General features: G+C 37.6%; 1 protein-coding gene across 5 annotated transcripts in view; it reads right to left on the bottom strand.

Annotated features, from left to right (window-relative positions):
* LOC132124234 (dual specificity calcium/calmodulin-dependent 3',5'-cyclic nucleotide phosphodiesterase 1C-like) overlaps window positions 1-9,569 on the bottom strand; it is a 66,798-nt gene extending 57,229 nt beyond the window's left edge. For 2 of the 5 annotated variants that reach the window (XM_059535161.1, XM_059535160.1), the window contains exons 1-3: window positions 9,289-9,568; window positions 4,793-4,843; window positions 4,225-4,390 (exon numbers count right to left, since the gene is read on the bottom strand). In XM_059535161.1, coding sequence (XP_059391144.1) covers window positions 4,225-4,390; window positions 4,793-4,843; window positions 9,289-9,373 — 302 coding nt within the window. In that variant the 5' untranslated portion in view covers window positions 9,374-9,568. Of the gene's footprint in view, window positions 1-4,224; window positions 4,391-4,792; window positions 4,844-9,288 lie in introns of all 5 variants that reach the window. The other 3 variants (XM_059535158.1, XM_059535163.1, XM_059535159.1) reach the window with 3 other exon arrangements.
* Window positions 9,570-16,085: the final 6,516 nt, after the last annotated feature.

The following is a 16,085-nucleotide window of genomic DNA, read 5'->3' as shown; positions in this document are numbered from 1 at the left end:
TTTATTATCCACCTTAGTTTAGTTCATTATTTTTTTCAGAATTAAAAAGAATGAAATTTAGAATGAAAAAAAAAAAAAAAACAATCACAGCTCAAGAGATTGGAGCTTTCAAAACATATAAATGTCAAAAAGAACCCGAATCAAGAAGCTATTTTAAAACCATGGAGAAATTTCCAGGATGAGCGGTGTTTCTCGACAGGCTGTGTAAAGGTGAACGTGTCTGTCATAGAGTAAAAGTCACCTCTTAGTAAATTAGAATAATAAATGCGGCTGAAACTCCAATCTGTGAGGGTCAGGCTGAATCAGTTCAGCTCTTTAGTCACACAATTTTTAGATAAGACTAATGGAAGAGCAGCCCTGCCAATCTTAATATCCTACCCTGGGGGAAAAAAAACAGAACTCTACTTAACATAAGATCAGACTGGTCCTCTCAAGCACTCACTCTAAGGTGCATTACTGTTCTTGCCCTTTTAATTAAGTGTACACACACTTATCAACCTCTCTCTCTCTCTCTCTCTCTCTCACACACACACACACACACACACACACAAGAACTCGCACAATTCCGCAAATTCCATTGTCTCAATGTCTTCGTCTTGAATCAATTGTTCAGCCGGTAAATTAAAAGCAAATTCGACTCATGCACTATATTCCAGGTTATCTATTTATTTAACCTCTTAACTGTCACCGTCCTGTATAAAGGACACCTACGTTTACTTCAATACATTACAATTAAATCTTAATCTAATCATGACAAACCATATATTGTTGGAAAGGTTTAAGACTCCTAAATAGATATTTGACCACTTTTTGTTGTTAAAAAATTATGTAGGAATAGTAATAGATTAATTTATGACAAGAGTGCACCTCAAAACATACATCATAACAGAAGTTCTGACCTTTGTCACAAAAATCTTATTCATTTTCTTTTTCCCTATCACATGTTTTAGTAATCATCATAGATTATATATCATTTGAAAGCTTAAAACTTACAAATTCATCATGTGAAAACCATTTTGAAATCAGACAATGTGTTACTATAGAAATCGTACTTTAAATCCTTTTAGCGGGCTTCTCCCCCTTGGCGGGAGGTGTCATATTCCAAGTATCTCTTTTAGAATCAAAACTTTTCATAATCCTGACAAAATACATATTGTTGGAAAGGTCTGAGTCTCAAAATTCATAGACATAATATTGAGAGAGAAATTGATACATTTGTGACAGAAAAATGCATCAAAAAATTAAATGGAGTGTCAATGGCACCCAGTGGCTGTTTGTGGTATAACACATAAACAAAATTAGATCCAATTTTTTTTAATGTCAACTTCAAATTTGGAACACAACTTATTTAGACATATGGCTTAAATGTTATAGCAATTTTGGCTTAAAACATTTTATAAAATATTAATTTTATATAAAATTTAATAAAAATAGTGCAGTACATTTTCTTTACAGTAAATTTAAGCTTCTATAATTTTGTGATGCTTTCATTTTTTTTTTAAATGATTTCACTTGTGCAATAATCTGCAGAATGTCTTCTTTAAAAAGAGACCAACATTTGGTCTGTATTCAAAAGCGTTTATGAATTATAACAATTTAATTTTGAATTGTGTACTTTTAAAAATCACTGTATCCAGATAATGAATCAGTGAATTTAACTCAAGAAACTAACCTGTTTTTTTTTTTTTGTTTTTTTTTCTTACTTCACCAGAACTTAACGAAACTTTGCCAGTGTTAACATACAAAAATCATGATTTGGAAAGATTAAATGATACTGAACAAAATATTCACACTTATACGGGTCCTGGTCAAGAATGACCGTATTGCAAATGAATGCGTAAATTAATGAATTCACCTATAGGAAAATGTATAAAAATACATTGAATAAATTTATTTTAATTTCACTTTTAAAACCTGAAAGGTGTCTTCTTTAAAAAGAGATCAATGTTAAGTCTGTGCTCCAAAGCATTTAGGATTCATCATTATTTTAAGGATCATAACTATTTCATAAACATATGTATATTTATAACCATCAAATCCCCTAAAATTATATATACTGTATATATATATATATATATATATATATATATATATATGTGTGTGTGTGTGTGTGTGTGTGTGTGTGTGTGTGTGTGTGTGTGTGTGTGTGTGTGTGTGTGTGTGTGTACTAGTTATTTAATGCACAAGTCATTTAGTCTACTCTTTAGGTTTTTTAAAAGAACTGGTTAAAAAAAATTGCTTCTTGTTTCACGAATCGGATTGATATGGTTCTCATCTTCAACTAAAGATTATGAGTGAATTATAATTAATAGTATATACTTAGCATACAGTGTATGAGTCATTTAGACTACAGTACTTTTATTGTGCTCATTTGTCCTTTTTGGAGCATGGCAGTCATGGCCACTATGAACAGAACTATTTTGGATTGTTTTGAACTTTGTGTTCATTGCTTCTATCTCTCTGGTGAAGGGTTAAATTCTCTCCGTGAGACATCTGATGACAAGTTCTGGCATGCCACAGCCTGCCATCCCATCATGCCATGTTCATACTGGTTACTTCTCAGCTGGGAGGGGGGACTCTCTCACCTGCAACCCATCACCCAACCTGCAAATATACCCTCTTGAGCTCCCCAAGTGCACAATAACACACTAATAGAACATTAAGGATTCACTGGAGCACAGTTTTACGGTGTATATTTATAGCAGACGGTGCCTGGTGCTGACGTCAGGACTTATACCATTCTGTGCTCCCCTCCCTTCCTCACACAGGGTGATTAATGAGGAGCTCACTATACAGAACATCACAGACCACTGGAGTCTCCCTGTTTAACTCAGCCGGTCGCACCAGCAGACAGCTGAGTCCAAATATCATGCAGTTTCATAATTTTCCTGTCGTTCCCTTTCAGAATGCCACAATGATGGGATTTATGTGGCTGACATCCAGGTAAAATCCGCTCGGGATACACGGATTGGTATGGATTAGGATGGTTTACTCCAGTGGGAGTGGGGTTTATGACTTGGGGTTTATGAAAAATGTACATCCTTCTGAATAAATGTTAAAATATAAGTATTGGATGTGATTTGGATTAAAATAATAATAATAATAAAAAAATAGATTAAAATAATTAGAATATTTTTTCCCCTTTTTTTCTGGCAATGATGCATTACATTTTTAATAGTCACAGTAAAGACTTTTACAATGTTTACAAAAAAATATGTTTACAAATAAAAGCTGAAAAATCTTTAAGAAAAAAATTATGATAGTTTCAAAAAAAAAAAAAAAAAAAAGACTTTTCTACACCGAAATAAATAAATGTTAATTGAGCACCAAACTAGTTATTAAATGATTTTTGAAGTCATGTGTCAGTGGAGTAATGGCTGCTTAAAATTCAGCTTTGCCATCAAAAGAATTAATGACATTTTAAAAGCTGAACTGGTTTTATATCTCATGTAGATTACAAAATTCTGAGGAAAAAACAAACAAACAAACATGGCCTTCTGACTCAAAAGCTTGTATAAATGGCAGCTTATACTATAGCCACCCTAGACAATGCACAACATTTTTTATAAAATAAGATTGTCATAGAATAACCCTGCAATCTGGCTACAGACAGAGCACATATTCTCTTCAAAATAAACTGTAAGGCCACATCTTTTCAAGAGCCATTTGAGGTATATGGTTTTTGAGTGGCTATACACTCTCAAAAATAAAGGTTCATGATGTTACATTTTAAGGTTCTCATATTGGTTCTTTAGTTCTCTAAAGCACTAAAAGGTTTTCTAAATAACTAGAATGTAAAAACGTCTAAGCAGGGTTTAAATAGGTTCTCCTATGGCTTTGTGACCTAAAAGCCTTTTGGTTACAGCTGGAACCTTCATTTTTGAGAGCGTGGTCTTTCACTACTGAGAAGCCTGCTGTGATCTGAAATAGAAGTGTTGGTTAGACACCATTGCTCCTAAACAAATCAATATTCCTATCTAGGTCTGCCAGCTGTGCTTTTCAGTAGAAAACACATGCACAAACCACTTAATCACTGCATAATTCCTGCTAACAGAGCATGACCATTCACCCAGTTTCACTCTTAAGTGCTTTTAGTTAACGGCTGGTAAAGGAAAAGTAGCAGTTAACGCAGAACCAGCATTGATTGATCGAGAGCAGATATCAGCCCATACTGATTGATCGATTCACAGCAAGGTTTAAGCAAGTGTATCATTCCTTCCAAACCTGATGGCGGTCTTCTCCATGGCATCAGGACTGTCGACAGAGGGCAGGTCGTCAGCTAGAATCTCCTCCGGGCTCCGCGGGTCAATCAGGATGCCCCGCTTGTCCTTGTCCTTGATCCCGATGCCTGCTGTGATGGCGTTCCACAAAGCATTCTGGGACTTGGAACCTGATGCAACAATCAGAGATCAAAAGCTCAGAGGGGTTTATATGACAGAATGCAGGACCACTGCAGTGAGAGAGATGGAGATCGATGGAAAGATAAAGGAAGAGAAACATTTTTTGCCAGTTCCCTGTTTTGCAAACATGCCACGTGAATTTAGTGCTCAAGTGATTAGGTTAAATAAATATTTCCACAACTGAGTGCCCATGAGGATACAAATCACATATTTTCAGAGCCCATCCTAGCCTTGAGATGGCACAGAGACAATGTGAATAATTTCTATCAGCTCGGTGTGTTTGATCAATGGAGACTGTCTCCATCGTTTCCTCACTGCACAGGAAACAGTTTTAAAGTAAAAGTGAAGTCAGCAACAAAGGTTCAATCACGTATTTGATTGCACATACTCACGTGCGAAGCGCGCCAGAGGTCTCGCACTGCTCTCTCCGGTTTCATTCGCCACTGTGTGTGGAGAGAAAGAACAAAACACACAGATGGATGAGTGATGTAGACCTTTCTTCAGCAATCACCATGACCCACCAGAAAGCAGTTTTCTTACCACGAATCTCAAATTTGCTCTCAGGCAGATTTTTTTGCAAACTGTCATGAAAGTATGACTTTTCAGTTTTATGTGAAAATCAATGTTGTTGTTAACCTGATGCATATTCCAGCATGCCACAAACAAAACACAGTGTCATCTGCATACCACTCATGAATGTGCAAAGAGTATGGTAACATGATAATGATAAAGTAGATGTTTCATCTTACTTACACAATACAAGTGTGCACTATTTTTGGATTTGGGCATTTGTTTGCAATGAGAGGCAGATGAGAATGAGAAATGAGCAAATTGTGAAATCATAAATTACTGTTTTTCATAAGCGTAGCCAACTGAAACTTCTGAAGTCGGTTTCACATAATCCAGTAATCTCACGACGTCTTGTTATGTTTATATACGTAATGACTATCATATTTATTTCACCTCTTATTTTAGAATAAACAACTGAAAGCAGAGTTGGCATGAAATATAACAGAAATCCTCTTTAAAGCTATGAATGAGAAACAAAAAAGTTTTTTTTTAAACAGTTCAGTGCTGTTTGATTTATTGTGAATAAAAAATAAATAAAAAAAATCAAGGTCACAGATAAATGTGTCTCAAATGTGTGATACCACACTACTTCTACATTCTCTATAAATGCAGACATAAATCCTGCTCTGGTTTAAACACTTTCAGGTGCTGAGGGGGCATTTTCTGTGTCTACATTAAGAGTTTCTGCTGAAAAAAGCTCATTGTTAAACTCTGCTGTGGCTTTTATGCTTCTGAGCAATAAAACTGTCAAACAGGCTCGGGATGTATGAGTAGATGAAGCCTTATGAGGTCAAAGACATTACACACAGCTGTTTTGTTTACATAGAGACAGTGCTGTAAAAACTGAACAGACAGCTCCCCCTACAGGCCATCTACCGAAACTGAACTAATTACATTAACGAGACCTTACCAAGTCCTATTTATTGAACCCACAAGAGGTTTAGAACCCCTAATAACAAAACACGAGGTTACAGACATTTAGAAATATCTCAAATTAGCAGCTACCAGACTGAACCATGAAAATGTAATGAACAAAAGTAACATAATCCTAACAAAAAGAAAAAAAAAAAATCTTAATTTAGTTAATAATATTTTATTATTATTTTATTAATAAAATTTTATTTTAATAAAATAAAATGTACATGTATGAATGTGTAATGTAACTAATATAAGATTGATATATAGTTAATTACCTTTTTCTAATAAAATAAAATACTTTTTATTTGTAATATTTTCAAATTTAGGTTTTATATTTCAAATTGTCTTTACATTTTAAGTTCATTTTAAATGTTTGTCATATATATATAACTTATAAAAATGACCAAATTTTAAAATGGAACTTAAAAATATTTTATATTTTTATTTCAGTTTTATTTATTTATTTCCTGTCAATTTAATGCTTCAGCTTATTTTAGTGATGCTACGACAACATTTCTAATTTCCGTTTAGTTGTTTCTCATCTATTATATTTTATTTAAGCTTCATGACAATCAACACATTTTTTTGCAATAGATTTAGTTTGAGTTAATAACATTAACCCTGGTGCTATGGGGATTATTATTATTTTATTTATTTTTTTTAAGTTGAACATAAATAGCCATTTAAAGGAGTGAAAGACTGTAAGAAATACAGAGAAATTATGAACCTTTGAGAATCACACAGGTGAATAAAAGAGCTGAGAGAACAAACCATTACATGAGAAAAGACAGAGCGAGTGAGTGAGAGAGAGACGTGAGGTTGTTAACTGGGGACTGCAGGTCCGTTGGGGGCACAGGGGTAATGAGAGGGAAATCAGAGAGGAGCCTTTAGCACGGTGAGTTCATCAGGCTGCTGAGTGTCCAACGAGTCAGTACTCAGGAGAAGAAGAAGGTCTCTTCATTAGCGATAATGACTCCCCCTGGGCAGCTCAGACTTATGTGCTGACGACAGAAAGGCCACCAGTGAGGGCCGCACGCTATCACCCACACCTCCCATACCAGGTAACCAGCAAAGACCTCTTTGGATCTCCATACAGTACATACAGTACGTACATATGCATGTGTGTGTTTCTGTATTAAAAAAGATATTGTTTTAATACATTAATTAGTTCATAAATATTGATTCTTATATATATATATATATATATATATATATATATATATATATATATATATATATATATATATATATATATATATATATATATACACATACATACATACACACACACACACACACACACACACATATAGATAGATAGACTTATTAGATAAATATATTACATCTTTTTTAATAAATCTATTATTATAGATTACTATTATTAATCTATTATAGACTATATTTTAAATATTAATAATAAATGTAAATTGTGCAATTATAAATACGTTATAAATACAACATATAGCTTTGGGGTCTCCATATGGGCTCCACATCGGACCCAGAAGACTTAGTGACTCCTCAATGGGTGCCCACACACACACACACATATACAGGCAGTGCTTTGGGGAAACAAATGGGTCGGGTTGTTTGTAAGGCAGAGGCAGGAATCACTAGGTCATGACATCACATCCTGTCTCCGCTGGTGACCATGGAGACGGTAATCACAAAGGCAGCATTGGAGATCCACGGGAGAAAACCCTTATCATTGGCCCAGTGCGATTTAAAAGCGTGACTGTTTGTGTGGGCTTCGGTTTAATGATAAACACAGATCCCCGTGAGAATTCATCCCATCAAACAGAATTAATCTGACAGGTTAGAAGTCACAGAAGGACTCCAAATGATTGTTTTTCACTTGATAACTTTGAGCACAGTCGTGGTTTCTCCATTTCTTCATCTCTTGATTGTGGTCTGTTACATAAGCCCTTGACCTTATAGGAGTATAATTACGCTATCCAATGTTCTGCCACAACAACTGTCACGTCACTTTGCCGTTCAAGCTCTCTTTGTTCAGCGCCTGCCTAAATCGGCTAACCCTGTCAGAAAACTCAACGTCCTGATGTTGTGTCCCTCATCATCTGACAGGGCAATAAAAGAATTCATGGTTTTGGGACAACACAGAGCACCGTGACTCATTTTGAACTAAAAAAAAAAGGTTGTTTCTTATGTAATCTAATTGTACTCAGGCGACTCCAAGAACCCATGAGAGACTGACTGAAAGAGGCAATCACTTTGTTGCTTTCCTGTTACTATGACACAACAGAAAATGGAGTTTGCATGCAAGGAAACTGATCTCAAACTGTCTTGAACCAATTTACCAAACCCTTGTGATTGTGTTCAGATCAGTGACTCATTGAGGCATTTCGAAACCCTTTTCTAAGACCTTCACACATGCATAAACACCCAAATTTAGAGCATATATTTGATAATTTAACCCTCAAGTTCTGTCAGGCTCTGAAAGACCTCATGATCAGAACATACTAAATTCTGATGCATCAGGTTGATACTTAATGACTTTGATTAATGTATGAGAACTGACTACAAACGTGTTCAAAACAGACTTCAGATGTCCTCCATATATTAAGTTTCAGAAACCCCCAAAAAGCTAAAATTTGCTTTAATGCAATGGATTTCACATAGTAAGAATCCAATTTTATTATTATCAGTTTATTTTTTATTTAATTTATTTAGCTCAAATTGACAGAACAGTACTATATTATATTTATAAAATATATATAATATTATAAAAGTCAGTCATTGTTCTGTAAATGCATGAAACAAAGTGGCAATAATATACTCTGACTTGATATTAGAAATTGAAATTCATAACAACAACAATAATAAAAATAATCATCATCATCCGCCATAATAAACTAGCTATTGATTTTTTATCATAATTGTTTTTTTTCTTATTAATTATATTAATTTAATATTTTATTAATGTTTATTTCATTGTAATGGTAAAGAAAAACAAGAAAAAGAGAAAAATAATTATTATTCATAATTAATAATACGATTATCATTATAAAGAATTAAATTTTTACTATTTTTAAGAATGTACAATTATACAACAATAATAATTACAAATAATAAATACATAAAATGTTATCTTTAATAATAAAAGTAAATAACAAAACATATTATTATAATTATTATGTAGCATTGAGGTGTCTGGAACCCTTAGATATAACGCAAAATTAACCCCTCAAGTTCTGTTGAAATTGACATTTGTTTGAGGTGAACCAAAAAAAAAAGAGTTTTCTCAAACTAAACAGACTAAATAATGTTTTCAAAAGCCCAAAGCCACTTGCAGCGGCACACAGAAAAAAAAAATCAGTGCTGGCCACAGAAACACACACATCCACCCACACACACACACACACACATGACCAGCTGTTCTTACAAATAGTGAAGCTGAAGCCATCAATGCTGAAAGTGGCACTCCGGCATTTTTTAAATCCTTGTTTTTTGGAGCTGAGCTCTGACATGTTCTCCAGTTGACTCGGTCCGTCTGCGAGGGGAGAGAAACTCTGGAAACAGACTCCTCAGGTGGGAAAGCGTGCTCTGAGCGGGGACGTCAAAGATCAGTGAGGATCATTAGAGAATGAAGTCACTGGGTTGACATCTCCTGCAGGGACTGTATCCCATCTGTAAAATTCCCTCTTGAGCTCATCATACAGCCTGTTTCTCTGTTGCCTGCCTTTCTTACACTGTAAAGAGCATAAACACACAGATGGGAGATGTCTCTCTCTCTCTCTCCCTCCCTCTCACAGTGACCCTTCCTACTGCTAAACTGTGCTTGATTACAGGCTCTCTCTCTCTTTTGTTCACTGTCACACTCACTCGCTCATTTACTTGAGCGCTAAACATATATGCATTCACTGATCTGAGTCAGTGATACACACCGATGTTTATTCTTGGTCACATGTGCCTTCTTCAAACGTGTGGGCGTGTGTGTGTGTGTACATTCATATACGGTGCAAGTGCTATTGCAAAAGGGCAACCTATTTACGACGTTTAAACAAAACACTCTGCCATAAATGCAGGCAGGATCAGATAAACAAAGCTTTTGGAGGCTTATGGTGTCAAAAACAATTATCAAAAATAAACTTAGAATCTATTTAGGACCCATTCTGAATTACAATTTGTTTACAAGTTCCACTTAAAGGGATAGTTCGCCCAAAAATGACACTAAATTACAGTACATTTTAAAAGTAAATAGTTTCCCTCCACCTATTTTTATGCAAATTATGGGTTATTGCAAAAAATACACTGGATGGAAATGCAAAGATGCGCATAAATTCAAAACATGTACATAAAAAACACATTGATATGGATCTTTTTTTTAATCTGATGAAAATGCATGCGCATAAACTACAATTGAAACCTATTTACACACATCTGTGTTCACAAACACCAAACCCATGCTTCCAAATGCAAGATAACATGACAGCATCAAGTTACAAAAAAAGTATTTCCTTTTTTATCTTTTCTTCTTCTTCTCTTTCGATTGTAGCAACTTTCATTTTTAATACAGATATTTTGTGCCAATTTTCCAGGAAGCGACGATTTTGTTCTCTTGGAAACACAGTGCTTTATTCGAAAATGTTTTATCCGATATTCCAAAATTTATGCATAAGTTAAATTTGCAATTTTGGATGGAAACAAAGCTACTTCTTTTCGAAAATGAGTCAGAATTGCAATTCATAGAGCAACAGAATACCGGTACACATTGCATGCTAAGCATTGCAGCTAGGGGTGCTATAGCAGACATTAGCACAAACCATCATCTACAGTCAGCTTTCATTTTCAGGTTTTTTTTTCAACTATGCAAATTTGTTTTTTACCTTCACTGAGAAAAATGCTACATTTCACAAATAATTATAAAGAAATGGCATACTTTTTCATGTCCAGCGTACTATCAAGGTGGAAAAACAAGTTAATTAGTCAATTCCCAACATATTTATTTTTAGCTATCCGAATAATACCCTGATTGGTTTAATAGCACAGAAATTTGAGTGAGACTCTATTTCACTGTTAAATAAGTCTAAGATCGGACGCAACCCCCCATCCTTCTTTGGAACTATGAAATACCGGCTGTAAAACCCGGATTCCCTGTCTAGAAGAGGGACCACCTCGATGGCCTCCTTCCTTAATAGGGTATTCACTTCTTGTTCCATAACCAGAGCCTGCCGGGGGCCTACTACTGTAGGTGTAACCCTGTTGAACTTCGGCATTGTATGACCGAACTGAATGCAGTAGTCTTTTTCTATTGTACGCAGGACCCAATGAGATACATTTGGCAGTAGTTTCCACGCTGCTAAATAATCTACTGAGGGAATCAGTCTCTCGAGACTGACCTCTGGTGTAAGAGGCCCCCGAAGGGGCGGCGAACATCCCAGCTCCGCTACGCTCGTGGGCGGAAACAAATGGGAGCGGCGCTCGCTGAAGGCCGCTGTGCCCTGAAACTCTGGCAGGGTTGGCAGACCGACCTCCTGAGGGCACTGAGGTGAGGCGGGCACTGTATAATGGACAGCGCTCTACCCCAGTAGGGGCTACCCTCTGGATCCCTGTGCCACTGGCGTCAGGATCTCTTTGTCGAGGACTTCTGGGCCTCAATTTGTTCTTAAATCGGGCTTGGATTTGGAAGTCCCCGACTCAGAGCGTCGCTGAGGCCCTCGGTCCCGACGTGGGGGAACACGAGCGGCGACACTCTGTTTTTGAGCCTCTCGATATGAGGAGCTGGCATGTGGCGTGGTCATCTCCCGCCCAGATGTACCACGAGAGCGACGAGGGAGGAAATTCTGGAATGCCGCCGCCTGTTTCCGTGCCTCCTGGAACCTGTCGACGACAGTATTGACTGTGTCGCCAAACACGCCAGAAGACTGAAGTGGGGCGGCCAGGAGGCAGACCCTGTCTCTTTCTCTGATTTCTGACAGGGTCAGCCATAAATGCCTCTCCACGGCCATAGACCGCCCAATCGCGCGAGCGGTCTCTTTAGTGGCGCGGAGGGAGAGATCAGCGGTCTTTCTAAGCTCTTCAATATCTTCAGACTTGATCCCCTCCCCCTCGTCAATATCTCCCAGCAGGTCGGCCTGATATGCTTGCAGGACTGCCATGGTGTGAAGGCAAGCCCCAGCCTGACCTGCTGCCACATAACCTTTGCCCACCAGCGAAGATGTCACTCTAAGAGACTTGGTGGGAAACATCGGAGCCTTTAGAGACGATGCCGACCCGGGCGACAGATAGCCCGCGAGTGTCTGTTCGACCCGTGGCACCGCTCTATAACCCCGCTCTCCCAACCCCATCGCGTTGCCATAGTATAGTGAATCGGGGCCTAAGAGGCGGGTCGAATATGGATTATTCCACGATCTCGATATTTCGTCGTGGAGATCGGGAAAAAATGGTAGGCTCCAACGTGGAGGTGGTTGCCTCGGCCGCAGAAAGCGTTCATCTAACTTGCTTCTCTGTGGCTCAGAATGTTTCTCAGCAGGCCATTCGATTTTTAATTTATCGACTGCGTGCGTAACCACCTCCAAAAGCTCCTCATATTGGGGCGACAGGGGTGGTGAATCCCCAGCAACTGTCTCCACATCGACCTCCTCGGAGGAAGAGAGCTGATCCCTCACCCTGGGGGGAAGAAACTGACGAGCGTGCTTCCGAACCCAGGGTTTGGGCGCCGGATCTGGCAGATGAAGAAGGAGATAAGGACTAGCCCATCTCCATTCACTCTGACAGATCCACCTGCGAACCCCACGAGTGCAGCAGCCGTTCTGCCTCGGCAGAAGCGGGGCCAGCACCGCGGGGAATGCTGGTGAAGGCTCCCTCCTCGAAGAGAGCCCTCCGGGATCGAAGCGTCCGCATTGGCAATCGTTCACAATGCGGACATTCGGCCCCCTCGAGAGCTGACTCAGCGTGCTTCGATCCCAGGCAAGCCACGCACAAATCGTGTGTATCCCCACCCGTGATGTAGCGAGGGCAGGGAGGAACACACAATCTGTAACGTGGCTTGGATTCGCCCTTCACATGCTTGGCCTTTACTTTTGGCACATTGAGCTGTTCTTTTAGAGACAGACAACAATAAATAGGACCAACAGGACAGACTTTTGACATGCACACACAGAACGCTTGCTGACAGACGCGAAGCTTAAGCCAGCTGCACAGCACGTGCTTTTATAGCTTCCTGGTCGCTACGTCACCCCGCCCGTGACGTCACACCCTTCCGTCGGACAGATTGCACATGATATTCAGAGTCGGTCTCGTCAGGGACGTTCCCCAAAGCGCGGGTCTCCAATAAAAAAAATACATGTCTCCGTCCACAGTGTTCCCCAACACAACAGGTGAAATAAAAACATAATAAATACATTTCTGTTGACATTAACCTGAAGGCTGGAGCCAGTTTTGGTGTCACTTAGCAACCAAAAACAAATATGTTTCTTTTAGATTTGTGTGTTATAGCTGTGATCTGTTTTCACCAGGGTTCTGCACAGTGTCAGCAGGTGTCCGATCTAAATCAGATGAGTGTGTTGAAGGGAAAATGAATGTTGTCTGGATATATGTTCTTGTAAAGAAGAGGTGAAGGGGTCATTCTAGTGCCTTGCATTTATACAGCAGCAGATGCATGGTGATAATTAAACGGTCATATAAGTTAAATCCTATAGAGCTTTTTGGGGATGGTGACCCATTCACGCTGTTTAAAAAAATATATATGACCTGTTAAATTGCTGTATGGATATATACATGACTCTCTCACATGACTGCAATGTAATCTACCTCACGCACACCAGCTGAGTGGATGTACCCATTCTGCTGTTTTTGAGCACCTTTTTTCCAAATCCCCCCCTCATCCACCTGCACAGAAAACAGAGACCAAAGTATGGCGTCATTACCCAGAAACACCTGCTGTAAGTGTAAACCTGCTGAGAATAAACTCTGACAATGATGATTCTGCATGTGGCTCTCTCTCTCTTTCGCAAAAAGCTCACACACCTTCACCACTGCACTATTTATAGATTTACACATACATGTGTGAAAATTTACCCACACCTTTAATTCAAAGAGTCAAAGAGAGAGAGAAGTATTTATCCGGGTCATCTATGCTCTTTTCCATAAATTGAGTTACAAAAATGAATGAATGAATAAATAAATAAAGTCCTTCCAACACTAAATATGTTTAAAATGTAATATATTGCAATGAAATTCAAATTGATTACATAGTATGTTGTTGTATTTATGTTTATTGCTATATCGGCTACATATGCTATTTCATTGTAGATAGAGATACAAAATTTAGTAAATACAAAACTTTAATAAAAAAAAAGAAACAATTTTGAATATAACTAAAAATGAGAAAATGTTTTTCTGCGTCAACCTTTCAAAGTAAAAAAAAAAAAAATTATGAAATTAAAATTGGGCAGACCAAAAATATGTTTTGAAATCAAATATATTACGAAATATATTACGAAATCTTAAAATCTAGATAACCAAATAAATGTGTATATAAAGATTTGCTTATTTTAAGTTATTATATTAATATTATAATGTAAAATGTATATATCTTATACCTATTTTACATATTATATTTAAATATGAAAGTATAATTTTTTTATATAAACATTGTAAAAAACTAATTTATTTATTTACAATAATTTATTATTTATAATTATAACTGATACATAAAAATGATTCAATTACAAGTTCTTCTCATTGCCATGTTCGCATATTAAAACTTGTTGTGATTTGTTATGAAACACGAAAGTGATGAGATGCAAGACTGCATTTTTCGACAGCATCAATAAAGCACATGCACATGTATTTATTTTTATGATGATTTTTGAGTCCCTCAACCATACCAGTTTCCATTCATCATTATTATATGGAGAACACGTGCATGAACATTCTTCAAAATACCTCTCGCGGAGGTCTATTAAAGAAAGAAAAAGCACACTGTACGAGTTTGGAACAACATTGGGACTAGCAACAAATGATGACAAAGTTTTTGTTTTAAAGAAAAAATATGGTGATCTTGAAATTTGATTGTAATATTCAGGGTATATAATCATCATATTAGAACAGATGGCTACCTTACACAACTCTTTCCAAAGCAATAGGGATTTCTACAGAACAAGCTCAGTTATTAGTAGTCAGTCCATGGCCAGCCACCAATTCACTCAAACAATGCAACACGTGAAATAAAAACTCAGGGTCAGCCTACACTGACACTCTGACAGAATGCCAGAAAGAAAGATATCAACCTCAAGGATGCTGAGAGCAAAATGAAGCAGGTTAACTTCCCTAACTCTGAGTGGGTGTAGAAGGATAAAAGCTTGGTTCATCTGATTCTGAAAAGACCATAGTCCACAAAACCCCACCCAGGACTCCCAGCTCACAGGTTTCCATGGCAATCAAATACAGCGCTCACAGGTTAAACAAGTGCCTTTTTGTGGTTTCACAACATGCTGTGTGCCTGAAACATTCAGCTATTTACAACTGTTAACACTCCAGTCGGAGATATGTGGTTGGTTATATTTGTTTGGTGAGGCCATTGTGTTGCAGATAAGTCTGAAAGAAACACAAATCAGCAACAAGATCTGTTTCTCAATGTGATTCAGTGGAGAACAAGTAGAGACTCTTTCATCAGAAAAAGGCCATACAAATCCCATGTATCTCCTCTAGAGCAAATTTCCAAGGGAGACTAAAAGGGATAGATTCTTCTGTTGATCACAAAAGAAGATATTTTGAAGTATGTTGGTAACTAAACAGTTGACGGTGGCCATTCACTTTCATAATATGAACACTTGTAAGAAACTCTATCGCTCCAACAACAGGCCTGATAAACCAATAAACTTCTGTTACAGCTTCTGACATGCTCGTCTGTGCTCGCCGCATCAAATGTCTTGTTCAAGAGTTTGAATGATTGAGCTTCTAAAAGCCTGGTGTTAAGTTCAAGCTGGTTTAACTTCATGATAATGAGCAGAATGCATAAGCAGAGGCTGTGATCTGGGTCTGTGCTGCTCACCTCAGCACTCACAGACACCTCCACATCTCAAATCATGCAAATTTTAATGCTTCAATTCAATATATCTTTCTTACTTGTGAATACAATTAATGCTTCCATAAGTCAAGGGAAGTCAAGCCTGCTTTATTGTCAATTCTTCCACATGTACAGAACATACTGTGACGGGGTGAAGAAGTACACGA

Source organism: Carassius carassius, chromosome 42 (assembly GCF_963082965.1).
Source record: "Carassius carassius chromosome 42, fCarCar2.1, whole genome shotgun sequence".
Classification (NCBI taxonomy): Eukaryota; Metazoa; Chordata; class Actinopteri; order Cypriniformes; family Cyprinidae; genus Carassius; species Carassius carassius.
This window is presented reverse-complemented; position numbering and strand designations above follow the sequence as displayed.